Below are 13,313 nucleotides of genomic sequence, written 5' to 3'. Positions count from 1 at the left end.
ATCACAAAAGATTTTATTACAATGTTTTATTTTGAAATCAGTCTGTGGTACAAAGCTGCACTCTGATTGGTCAGTCTTAAAGCAGGAAATGATGTCATCAAAAATAGAGCTCTGCAGGACGCTGCATCACATTCAGTCAGATTAATAAAAACTAATTCACAATATAAAAATATAGATTTCAGACATTAATATTTCACTGATTCAAGAATCCATTTAGTCCCTTTTTAGAATGATCTCATGATCTCTTAATTATTTTTAATAAAAGAAACAGACGTTTCCTGAGTTAAACATTTATAAAGTCGCCTTACGTTTAGCTGGAGTTAGCCATCAAGCTAAGCTAACGAGCTAACAGGTGAAATAGCCCTTACCTGGAGGTCAAAGGTCGAGTCAGGGTGACCAACCACTGATTAATAATTAGTACTCGTTAGCGGAGAGGCCATATGATTGGCTAGGAGAGGCATGGGGGCGGGGCTTTAGAATCATTCCTGCTGATAACGGTGCATTCAGGGACACATGGATATCTGAGCACCGACGGGCTCCTGGAGAGCTGTTACAAACTTAAACCCTGGAATCAATCAGTCGTTTTCCAAACTGATTTAACTTGAAAATGATCTAAAATGCTCAAACTCAGATTGTCCCTGAATACATCAACAAAAATTTGTTTACAGATCATTGAAGTTTAAGTCATCATAACGACTAAACGGTCTTCCTGATTGGCTTAGGAAGTGTGAATGAAACTGAATCAGCAGGAATGTAAATTAATAATAAAATGTCACAAGGAAGCACCAGACTGGTCCGTTCAGTGGGCGTGGTCATGATGACATCATCCAGCAGGAGTGAAGTCTCATTGGACGGCTGAGAGACAAGTCAGCTGATCGATCGGCTCCTCCGGTCAACTTATTGATTAACCCTTCAGTGGCCTGTGATGTGACTGAAGTGACCCTGAAACACCAAAACATCTCATCAGAACATCATTACAATAATTAGTTTGTCCTTCTTTCTAAGTCAGTAAAATAATTAAAATTAAGAGTGATAATGTTTCAAACAAAAAAAACTCAATAACAAAACGGTTGAAGACAAAACCACAATATTCAGGTAAATATATTGTTTCCCCTCGTATGAATCTGATGCCCATACGACTGTGAGTTATAACAGCAGTCACAGTCAGAATATATATATCGACATGTATATCTATATATATATATATATATATATATATGAGTCATGAAGTGATCATAAGTTTGAATAGCATCGTCACACACACACACACACACACACACACAAATACAAACACACACATAGGTTGATTTTTGTCAAAAATGGTCAAATTTAAAAATGCTAAAAATGACTGTTACAGTCTGTTGATACATATTAGTTGTATAGTTTGTCCAGAAATGCCAGAAAACACCAATTAAGGTATGTCGAACAATTTGAAAAAGATTAGCCATTTTTTGTAAAAAATTGGGCAAATTTTAAAATGCCTAAAATGCTTAAAAATGACGTAATTATTGTCTATTGATACATATTAGAAGATATTTGTCTAGAAATGACAGAAAAACACCATATTATGGGATGTCCAAAAATTGGACCAAAACAAAAAAGTCATGTCTTTTTTTTTCAAAAATGATCGAATTCTAAAATGCCTAAAATGCTTAGAAATTACTTTATTATTGTCTATTGATACATATTAGAACATATTTTGTCTAGAAATTACAGAAAAACACCCCATTATGGAGTACAAAAACTGGACAAATTTGAAGCCTAAAAATATTAAAAAGGACTTTATTATTGCTTGTTGTTATACATATTAAGAGTATAATTTGTGCATAAATGGTAGAAAAACACTATGTTATTGGTTGTCGAAAAATTGGACAAATTAAAAGAAGTCATACTATAGCATGTGTTTTTTTTCCAAAAAAGGTCAAATTTTAAAATGCCTAAAAATGTTTAAAATTACTTCATTAAAGTCTGTTGATAAATAATAGTTGTATAGTTTGTCCATAAATGACAGGATAACACCAATTATGGGATGTCCAAATATTTTCCAGAAAAAAAATATACACCACACACACACACACTTACCGGTTCCCCTCGCAGACACCGGGGGCAGCAGAGAGACGTTCTGGACCGGACCGGACCGACCTGCAGCTGTAACATATAATATATAATCAATATATAAACATGTAAATAAAGGGTATCAGGGTTTAGAACATTAAGGTTAAGACTTGTTTTTAACTTATTACAGCGTCTATATATTAACATTTGTTGTCTGTTTGTCAGGAGTTAATAAACACTTAAAATGACCTTATTGTCTGTTATTAACCAGTTATTACACGTTATTATCAAGTTATTACATGTTATTAACCAGTTATTACATGTTTGTACACTTGATCAATAATAAACTTCTCACCTGCTGTTCTTGTTGCTGATTGGATACTTCAAAGCTGTGGGACGTTTCCATTGGACACTCAGTCACCTGGAGCTCCACCCCCAAACACACACGCTTCTAAAACACAACAAAGGATTTTTCCTTTATTATAAAATAATAACAGTTAACACAAGTATTTAGATAAACAACTAATGAATCGATAACACACAGATGTAATGTTATTAGTTGGGACTAATTTAATATGATCATATTTCTATAAACTCATTCTGCATTAATGAAGCAAAATGACCCAAAACAGCTTCTTACAGCAGAGACAGTCCTGTCCTGTCCCTGCAAGGTGAAGTCTCTATAAACCTGATCAGTTTGTGTCTCAGGTCTTGGACTAAATCAAATCTATGATAATTTCCTTAGTCTTTGAGGTGTTCAGTAAGAGATAGTCCCTGTGACTCCAGTGACTGAAGGCTTTTATCAGATCCCTATATTCAGATTCTTGTCCATTCCTGATACACGCCACAATAGCAGTGTTGTCCTAATACTTCTGGATGTTGCAGGACTCAGAGTTGTATTTGAAGTCCGCTGTGTACAGTGTGAACAGGAATGGAGCCAGAATAGTGCCTTGTGGAGCCCCTGTGCTGCTCATTAATGTCCCAGAAACACAGTTCCCCAACCTGACATACTGTGGTCTCGCTGTCAGGTAATCTGTGATCCAGGAGATGAAGGAAAGATCCACTCCCATCTCTGTGATCTTGTTTCTGAGTATGTTGGGTTGGATGGTGTTGAATGCGCTTGAAAAATCCAAGAACATGATTCTCACATAAGCACCAGTTTCCTCCAGATGAGCAAGGGTGCGGTGAAGCATGTAGAGGACAGCATCGTTCACTCCAATGTGTTGCTTGTATGCAAACTGCAGGGGGTCGAGTTTGTCTTTGACTTCAGCTCTCAGTAGGCGTAGAATCAGCCGTTCCAAGGTCTTCATGATGTGAGAAGTAAGAGCTACTGGTCTGTAGTCATCAAGTTCAGCTGGACATTTTCTTTTTGGCACCGGCACAACACAGTAAATTTTCCACAGTGGCAGCACTCGCCCTAACTGTAGACTGAGGTTGAAGATCTTGTGGAGAGGTTGACACAGTTGGCCAGCAGCTTTCCCAGAGCAAAGTCTTCCCAGTTCCAACATCACCCCCATCTCGTTATTGTTGTAACCTGAGATGGTGTTGATTCCTCTCCACATTTCACGGATGAGACACAGAGATGATTCATGTTTATAATAAACTATAAACTTTATCAGTTTAAACTTTGGACAGTTTTATATTGGATAAATGTCACATATTGAACTCGGGGTGTTACAGAATGAAATGCATTGCTGCAGATTAAATACCGGGAAATAAATGCAACAAAACCATTAATGCAGCAGGAAAATTAATAACTGTTACATCTGTTCTGTAACTGAGTACATTAAAGTTTATCAGTACTCCAGTGAAGGAGATGAGTAGTACTGCAGGTGAACCAGCGTCATCATCATCATCATCATCTTCATCACTCACCGCTCTGCAGCTCCACGGCTCCACGTCCCCGTCCAGACTCCTCTTCTTCACCACATTAACACACTGCATGCTAACGGCTAACTTCGCCAGCAGAGATGAATGGAGTTCAGCTAGCCTGGAGCTAACCCGGTTAGCCTGTTAGCTCTTTAGTTACTTCGTTCAAACTGCGACCGGAAGTCGTATATTTCCCGCTCACAGTGAAGAACAAAATTCGGAGTTTAACCTTTAACTTTCTGCAGTCTGTTTGTTGTTGTTTGTTGTTGTTGTGGAGCGACCTTCCGCTGACCGGCCGCTTCAAGTTTACACAAACTACGTCAGCACATCCGGTATGATAAGACTCGGAACCGTCAAATTAAAAGCACCGTCGTATCCTGTTTCGAGTCGCCTCATTTTTGTTTTATTTCGACAGTTTAAGAAATATAAATACTCATATAATATAGGTCATTTATGTAGTTAAACGGTTAAAGAAATACAAATATACAGTTTCAGTATCATGCAAAATATAAATGTATATTCTACTTTACTTAATAACTATTTAAATTTATTTTATTCAGCACATTATGAGTTAAAATTACTCCTTACTCAATATACTTGTATAAATATAATGTTATTGTTTTTTTTTTACTCTAATACGAGGAACCTGTTATTTATGAAAGCACAAAGAATGTAGATGGATTTCTTTATGAATTATCTGCCAAATTTAACTCATTCTGACCAACGAACATGAGGGCAGAAAATACAACTTTCATCTGATTTAACTTCTAGAATATCTATATTGTAATAATAATAGTAATAGTAGTAGTAATAATAATAATAATAATAATAATAATAATAATCTGTCACTCTTATGTATGTTTACATATTCATTACTTTATTTTATTTTTGTTTAAATTGTTAATACTTTTTATGTTTTACTTGTGTGTTTGCTAATACCTTCTTATATTTCTAATTTATATTGGTGTTTACTATTTATTGTTATTTTGCTGCTGTAACTGTAGTTGTGGGACCAATAATGGAAATCTGAATCTTTTAATAAACATCAGGGATAATGTTCAGTGAGCCGTTTATTTATTATTATCATTGTTTCTTTATCTAAATGTTTATGTGTTTATATATAGGTTTTTTCTATCCGTCAGTATAACGTTTGTATTCTCTCTTTAACGTGCTCTTATTTTGAAGCCGTGCTGACTGTACCGGAAGTCTGTTTATGACTACGTGACGCCTCATGACGCTGCACGTTCGACTTTTTTTTCCGGCATGCCTTCATTTGAAATGATGTGACGTCAGAGCCAAGCAAGCCAATCAGAGCGAGCACAAACCTTCGCGAGGCTTTGTCTTGTAAAAAAAAAAGTATGTTTCTTGATGTATCAGAGAATGTTTACATCTTTAATGTTTACAATGAATTAAAAGTGTTAAAAACTGACAAATAATATTAACTAAATTAACAGATCAAATTCAGAAAATATTAATAGATAATATTAAATGAATATTAACAGACAATACAATAAAACAAAAGTCCAAAACAGTATATAACAATAATAGAACATAGAATAATATTAAATATACTACTACTACTACTACTACTACTACTACTACTACTAATAATAATAATAATAATAATAATAATAATTTTACCATGAATATAATTTAATTTCTCCTCTGTTAGTGTTTTGCTGCAGTGGCGGTGTGTGACCAGCAGGTGGCAGCAGAGGCTCATGTTGTTGTGACTGTTAGCTGATCGTCTGATGACGCTCAGGTCGTCGGTTTGAATCCCAAAAACATTAAAATATTTAATAAATATTTGATAAATATTTTATAAATATTAACAGTAAAGACTTTAAAGGCCCTCCAAAGAGTTCAGAGTTCAGCTAGTGACAGAAAACTTCAGCCGGATTTATTAACAGAGACACAAAATCTGTTAGATTTCAGGAGGTCAGAAAGACGGACGGAGGGATGGAGGGGTGGAGAGATGGAGGGACGGAGGAATGGAGGGAGGGAGAGATGGAGCAATGGAGAGATGGAGGGATGGAGGAATGGAGGGAGGGAGAGATGGAGGGATGGAGGCATGAAGGGATGGAGAGATGGAGGGATAGAGAGATGGAGGGATGGAGGAATGGAGGGATGGAGAGATGGAGTGGTGGAGAGATGGATGGGTAGACTGATGGAGAGATGGAGGGATGGAGAGATGGAAGGATAGAGGGATAGACTGATGAAGAGATGGAGAAATGGAGGGATGAGGGATGGAGAGGTGGAGGGACAGACTGATGGAAAGATGGAGGGATGGAGAGATGGAGGGATGGAGAGATGGCGGGACGGACTGATGGAGAGATGGAGGGATGGAGGACAGAAGGACTGATGGAGAGATCGAGGAATGGAGGGACAGACTAATGGAGAGATGGAGAGATGGAGGACAGAAGGACTGATGGAGAGATGCTCCGTCTCTCCTGAGGTTTTGTTAAACGAGTGGAAACTGTTTCTGATTAAACGAAGCAAAAAAAAAGAGAACAAAGCAAACTGAAGGTCAAAGTCTGTCCCTCTGGGCCTCCAAACCTCCTCCTCCATCCCTCCATCCCTCCAACTCCTCCATACCTCCATCATCCCTCCATCATCCCTCCATCTCAGACTTGTTTCATATTATCTTCATGTAAAATGATTCTGAGCGTAAAATTTTCGTCCCTTAGGCCCAAAAACACTAAAACCTCTTCATGTCCTCCTTCATCTCCCTCCTCCTCCTCTCCTCCTCCTCTCCTTTCCTCTCCTCCTCTCCTCCTCCTCCTCCTTCATCTCCCTCCTCCTCCTCTCCTCTCCTCCTCCTCCTCCTCCTCCCGTGTTGCCGTTGGCGTGGAAACGACAGAAATCGGATCCAGAAATAAAACAATAAATATATCTGAAGTGAAGCGTGACTGTCAGATTAAAGTGACATTTTCGGGGCTTTTATTTTGCTGAGCAGAGAATTCTTTGTTCTCCTTCCTGTCCATGAATTCTTTATGAAGCAGAAAAAAACACAAAAAGTTATGAATATGTTACTCTTCATCATCATCATCATCTTCATCAAGCTGCACTAAGAACACACTTAAATGTTACAATAATATAGTTTTAATCTGAAATGTTAAACACAATATAATAATAATAATAATAATATAAATAACAATAATAATAATATAAACAAATAGAATGTTATAATTATGTGATATCTTTTGGAAACGTATTTCAATTTTTATTGCACATTTTTCAGTTTGTGTCTAAATGTGACGATAACACACACACACACACACACACACACACACACACACATTCCATTAATTGGTTCCCTCTGCAACCGTTCAGATGAAATATTAACTTTAACGGCCTTTTACACTTTTATTGATTTCTGTGTGACTGACAGCTGACAAGCTGAGTTTGTGTGTGTGTATGTGTGTGTGTGTGTGTGTGTGTGTGTGTGACTCTTTCTGTTTAGAATCAAGTGATGCAGTGATTGTTGAAATAAACTTCGGGGGTTAACAGATCAGTTTTACATTTAACCATTTGAGAAGTGACATCAATTTGTCTCTGGCCAATAGGAGGCCGGCTGTGTGTGATGTCACAGGTTAGATGAGTCGTTAGTTTACAGGATGCAGATCAGCTGTTAGACTCAAAACATGAGAACAAGTTTTTAGTGTGTGTGTGTGTGTGTGTGCGCGCGAATGTGTTGGGGCGGGTTATGTCACTTTGATCGACAGCTCTGACAGCTCTATGATTGATTACCCTCCAACCAACCAGAGCCTGACGAGTAGACCCACCACAGTGTGCGTTGGTTTGTGTGTGTGTGTGTGTGTGTGTCTGTGTGTGTGTCAGCAGACTCTGTGAGCTGTGAAGTTTCTATTACAGTGTGAGGTCATCGGCCATGGGCGGGTCAAAGGTCAGAAGGACCGCCCACACAGCAGGAACAACTTCAGTGAAGTCGCTTTAACACAGAGACTGAAGCTGGAAATCAGCTGTTAATCAGCTGTTAATCAGCTGGAAATCAGCTATTAATCAGCTGTTAATCAGCAGTTAATCAGCTGGAAATCAGCTGTTCATCAGCTGTTCATCAGCTGTTAATCAGCTGTTAATCAGCTGGAAATCAGCTGTTAATCAGCTGTTAATCAGCTGTTAATCAGCTGGAAATCAGCTGTTAATCAGCTGTTAATCAGCTGGAAATCAGCTGTTCATCAGCTGTTTAAGGCCTGTAGATCCTCTGGTGATGAACTATTATTGATCTGCTTACGACCGTCTGTCAATCAGCTGATCACCGTCAAGAATTATAACAATAATATTTGGCCAACAAAATCTTTTAGATGGCTATGACAGCGCCATTGGTAGCCTTAAACCTCTGTGTCACCCCTCTGCAAGGAACCTTGGTGTTATTCTGGACACTGACTTCAAGTTTAATAAACAGATACGCTCAACAGTCAAAACCAGCTTCTTCCAGCTACAACTTCTGTCTAGAGTAAATTCTTATCTCCCCACAAATGTTTTTGAGTGAGTCATCCATACGTTCATTACATCACACCTAGACTACTGTAATTCTCTGTTTGTTGGTCTCGACCAGTCAGCAGTGCTCCGCTGGAAAGAAACGGCGTGAGCACATTACCCCCATCCTTGCATCTTTGCACTGGCTACCTCTACATTTTAGGATCCAGTTTAAGGTTTTATAATTGTTTCTAAGTGCTTAAATGATCTGGCACCGTTTTATTTGTCAGAGCTTTTAAAACCCCACAGTGGCTTTTTACTTATTATTCTTTTATTTCCTTTTTAACTCTAACTCTGTTTTTATTACTATTTTATTGTTTTACTGTTTTTAGTCTTTCATTTTTTTATTTGTTACTATATTTGTGTATGATTTTTAATGTATTTTTATAACTGTACAGCACTTTGGTCAGCTGAGGTTGTTTTTAATGTGCCCTATAAATAAACTTTGACTTGACTTGACAATAAGAAATCACTGATAATTACTCTTTCATTTGTTTTCCACAACTTTTGCCCTTTTTGAGTCAAACATCTCACACACACACACACACACTAAAATCAATGGAAACAAGTTCACCTCAAAGTCAACGAGGGAAAAACAAGAAACGAGTGAAGAGAGAGAAACCGTTCCTGTGAGCCAATCAGAGTCGGACACACTGCTGTCATGGTAACCACGTGATGCTCGTTAGGAGGAGGAGGAGGAGGAGGAGGAGGAGGAGAGGAGAGGAGGAGGAGGAGAAGAGGAGAGGAGGAGGAGGAGAAGAAGAGGAGGAGAGGAGAGGAGAGGAGAGGAGAGAGGAGAGGAGAGGAGGAGCAGGAGGAGAGAAGGAGGAGGAGGAGGAGAGGATAGGAGGACGAAGAGGATGAGTAGGAGGAAGAGGAGGAGGAGGAGCAGGAGGAGAGAAGGAGGAGGAGAGGAGAGGAGGACAAGGAGGAGGAGGAGGAGGAGAGAAGGAAGAGGAGGAGGAGGAGGAGAGGAGGAGCAGGAGGAGAGAAGGAGGAGGAGGAGGAGAGGATAGGAGGACGAAGAGGATGAGTAGGAGGAGGAGAGGAGGAGCAGGAGGGAGGAGAGGAGGAGCAGGAGGAGAGGAGGACAAGGAGGAGGAGCAGGAGGAGAGAAGGAAGAGGAGGAGGAGGAGGAGGAGGAGAGGAGGAGGAGGAGAGGAGGAGCAGGAGGAGAGAAAGAGGAGGAGAGAAGGAGGAGGAGAGGATAGGAGGACGACGAGGATGAGTAGGAGGAAGAGGAGGAGGAGCAGGAGGAGAGAAGGAGGAGGAGAGGAGGACAAGGAGGAGGAGGAGAGAAGGAGGAGGAGGAGGAGAGGATAGGAGGAAGACGAGGATGAGTAGTAGGAAGAGGAGGAGGAGGAGGAGAGAAGGAGGAGGAGGAGAGAAGGAGGAGAGGAGAGGAGGAGGAGGAGGAGAGGAGGAGAGAGGAGAGGAGGAGGAGGAGGAGAGGAGGAGAGAGGAGAGGAGGAGGAGGAGGAGAAATGAAGGTTTTCATTGATTTTCTGTCAGTTTGCTGCAGAGAGAATAAAGAAATAAAGAAAAGCTGTTTGGCCAAAATGTTCAAATAACGTCTCAGAGGAGTGTGTGTGTGTGTGTGTATGTGTATGTGTGGTGTGTGTGTGTGTGTGTGTGTGTGTGTGTATGCGTGTGTGTGTGTGTGTGTGTGTGTGTGTGTGTTTAGTGGCTCTGTTCATCGTAATTAAAGTAATTAAAAGTTAATTGAAGTTAATTGATTTGCTCGTTAATAAAGTTCTAAAGTTTCTGTTGAATCATTAAAGACTAAATAACACAAACCAAAAACTGAAAATGACGAATGAAGAAAAAAAAGAAGGAATAACAGTTTGTCAGAATCTGAAGCAATAATAACTTCATTTAATCATTAAATATATTTTATTAATGTAAATATATAATGTTAATTTGAATAACACACATTAATAACTTATCTGTAAATGTTAACTTCATCAGATTGAAACATCTACAAAACAAAATCCTGATTGAAGACAAATTATTTCTGAACTGACGGAAATTAATAATAATTATTAATATTATTATTAGAATGATTATTAGAAATCAGTCGTAAATATTTCAGTTTGAACATTAACTTTCTGAACTTTGTTCAGTTTTTATTTAATATTTGTCTCAAATGATGAAAACATTCTGTTTTATTTTTGTTTTAAACTTAAAATAATGTAAAAACTATTTTTATTAATAATATTATAAATGTTCAGAGTGGAGATACAGTTTTTCTATCATCCTGCTGGAGGCACTGTGGCTCCACAGAGACACAGTACTACTGCATTAATACTACAGGAATATTGCAGTAGTACTGTGTACTGTCGTATTACTGCAGTAGTACAGAGACAGTAATACTACATACTGCAGTGTACTTGTATATAATAACTGAAGTTAAATCTGCTGATGATGTTTCTGTGACTCACAGGAGGAAAACTGTTTATTCTGTCTTATGTTTCAGGATGTGTGTCTCTGAAGGTTCTGTACATTAATATGAAATAAAGAAATATTGACTCCGTACAGATTTAATGAGTTAAAGTTATTGTGCGGTGATGAAAGAAGTCACTGTGTGTTTTAACCTGAACTTCTAAAAACCTACAAAATACAAAAAGATATATATATATATATATATATATAAGATATATCTAAGATATTTTTATATAGATAAAGCATTACAAATTGTCACTAAAAGCTTCAAGCAACTAAGAGAAGCATCTCGCACACACACACACACACACACACACACACACACACACACACTCGGGTCGAGTTGTGTCAACAGAAGAAGAAAAAGGTTTTTGTCACTTTGACTTTTGGAAGAAAAATCAAAAAGATGCAGCGACACAAAGACACAGGACAAGTCCCATAGGAGGGACTGTCTCTCTCTCTCTGATTCTTTCTCTCTATCTCTGTTTCTTTCTCTCTCTCTCTCTCTCTCTCTCTCTCTCGGGGTCATGTGATGTCGTTCTCGGACGTCCCAGCGAGGGACTGTATGTAAATCTGTTGCCACGGTGACACACTCAGTCACACACACTGACACAATGTGTGTGTGTATGTGTGTGCGTGTATGTGTAGGAGAGTGCATGTCAAGACATGAAAACTGGAATATAACAATAACAATAAAATGTTAAGCTTATCCAAAAAACTGCAGCAAAAAACAACTAAAACATACAAAAACTTCCAAACACAAACAGACAAAACGCTGTAAAATGTTAATGAATGCTGAACAAAATGACAGAAAATACAAAACATATCATGAAAAGACTATATAAAAGTACAAAAGGCTGCTTATACAATGTATGTAACCCCCCCCCCCATCATTCATCTGCTAAACATTACATATGTTATACATTATCTGTCAAATATAGGTTATGTTTGTTATGTGTTACATTTGTTATAGGTTATGTTTGTTTTAGGTTACGTTTGTTATATGTTACGTTACATTTTTTATATCTTACATGTGTTATAGATTACATTTGTTATATGTTCCTTTTGGTATTGATTACGTTTGTTTTATGTTAAGTTTGTTATGTTTGTTACATATATTTTGTTATATTTTACGTTTTTTGTATTTATTTATTATTTATTATAAGTTACGTTTGTTATAGGATACATTTGTTATAGGTGATGTTTGTTATAGGATACATTTGTTATAGGATACCTTTGTTATATGTTACGTGTGTTATAGGTTACGTTTGATACGTGTGATACATTTAATTTGTTATATGTTACGTTTGTGATATAATACATTTGTTATAGGATACATTTATTATAGGTTCCATTACATTTATTATATGTTATGTTATGTTTGTTATATTTATTTTGTTATATTTTGTGTTTGTTATATTAAGTTTGTTATATGTTATGTTTGTTAAATGTTGCATGTCCTGTTTGGTTGAATGTAGCTCACAGAGGATTTAAAAGTCATTGCATTCTGTTTTTATTGTTTTTCAGTGTCCCACTTTTTTTTTTGGAACCAGGGTTGTATTACTGTTTAAAAAAAAATTATTATATTCCATGTTGGTTGTGTTGTGTTGTTTTTGATGTTCCTGGCTGCTTCACCTTGAAAAGACATCAGAGACGTCCTGGAATAATCAGCAGGTCCTGGAGAATCCTGGAAGACCGGAGAGTCGAGGGACCGAGAGCAGTCGGAGTCCAGAGTCAGAACAGAGAACAAAGAGCTGCACGAGGCTGGAACTGATCCAGAGTCTGTTTATCACAGAAACACACACACACACACACACACACACACTGAAACAAATCCCCCCCCCCCCCCCCCCCCACACACACACACACACTACTGAGACACACACACACAGAAAACAAGAAAAACAGATTTTACTTAAATTATTCAGATTTTAGATTTAAGTCGACATTAAATATTGACGGTTATATTTTATATGTTACGTTTGTTATATGTAAGGTGAGCCATGTGAGACAGGTGAGACAGGTGAGACATGTGAGACAGGTGACACAGGTGAGGCAGGTGAGACATGTGAGGCAAGTGAGACAGGTGAGGCAGGTGAGACATGTGAGGCAGGTGAGACAGGTGAGACAGGTGAGACATGTGAGGCAGGTGAAACAGGTGAGACAGGTGAGACATGTACGACATGTGAGGCAGGTGAGACAGGTGAGGCAGGTGAGACAGGTGAGACATGTGAGGCAGGTGAGACAGGTGAGACATGTGAGACATGTGAGACAGGTGAGACATGTGAGACATATGAGACAGGTGAGACATGTGAGACATGACTCAGAGGTCAGGTGACCTGGATATCTATATTTCCCTCACTGACGTTAAGAAAGTGATGTGATGAGAATGACCTCGTGGTGTCTCGCTCTGTGTGATGTCATCGTTAATAAACGGTTCAGTTATTGAG

At 38.3% G+C, this 13,313-nt stretch overlaps 1 protein-coding gene across 2 annotated transcripts; it reads right to left on the bottom strand.

Annotated features, from left to right (window-relative positions):
- Positions 1-11: 11 nt before the first annotated feature.
- On the bottom strand, positions 12-12,661 carry si:ch211-221j21.3 (uncharacterized). 2 transcript variants are annotated; one of them, XR_009389491.1, is made up of 4 exons: positions 12,499-12,661; positions 2,411-2,506; positions 2,083-2,148; positions 12-942 (listed from the first exon to the last, which is right to left on the bottom strand). XR_009389491.1 is itself a non-coding variant. In XM_059324800.1 (4 exons), exons 1-4 carry the CDS (start codon positions 3,997-3,999, stop codon positions 913-915), a joined length of 261 nt encoding a protein of 86 aa, XP_059180783.1. In that variant the 5' UTR covers positions 4,000-4,289; the 3' UTR covers positions 12-912. The 2 variants fall into 2 exon arrangements, 1 of the variants encoding a protein (XP_059180783.1); XM_059324800.1 differs by lacking the exon at positions 12,499-12,661 and adding an exon at positions 3,931-4,289.
- Between the last annotated feature and the right edge of the window lie 652 nt (positions 12,662-13,313).

This window comes from Centropristis striata, chromosome 21 (assembly GCF_030273125.1).
Source record: "Centropristis striata isolate RG_2023a ecotype Rhode Island chromosome 21, C.striata_1.0, whole genome shotgun sequence".
NCBI classification, from domain to species: Eukaryota; Metazoa; Chordata; class Actinopteri; order Perciformes; family Serranidae; genus Centropristis; species Centropristis striata.
Note: the sequence above shows the minus strand (reverse complement) of the source record. Positions and strands in the feature narration are given on the sequence as shown.

Bases quoted from the DNA above. Each gene is read 5' to 3' on its own strand.
- si:ch211-221j21.3 (XM_059324800.1), bottom strand. From the start codon at position 3,999: ATGCAGTGTGTTAATGTGGTGAAGAAGAGGAGTCTGGACGGGGACGTG. The intron at 2,507-3,930 runs GTGAGTGATGAA...GTTGTGTTTTAG, and splicing joins AGCCGTGGAGCTGCAGAGCG to AAGCGTGTGTGTTTGGGGGT. The intron at 943-2,082 runs GTAAGTGTGTGT...TTGGTGTTTCAG, and splicing joins GGTGTCTGCGAGGGGAACCG to GGTCACTTCAGTCACATCAC.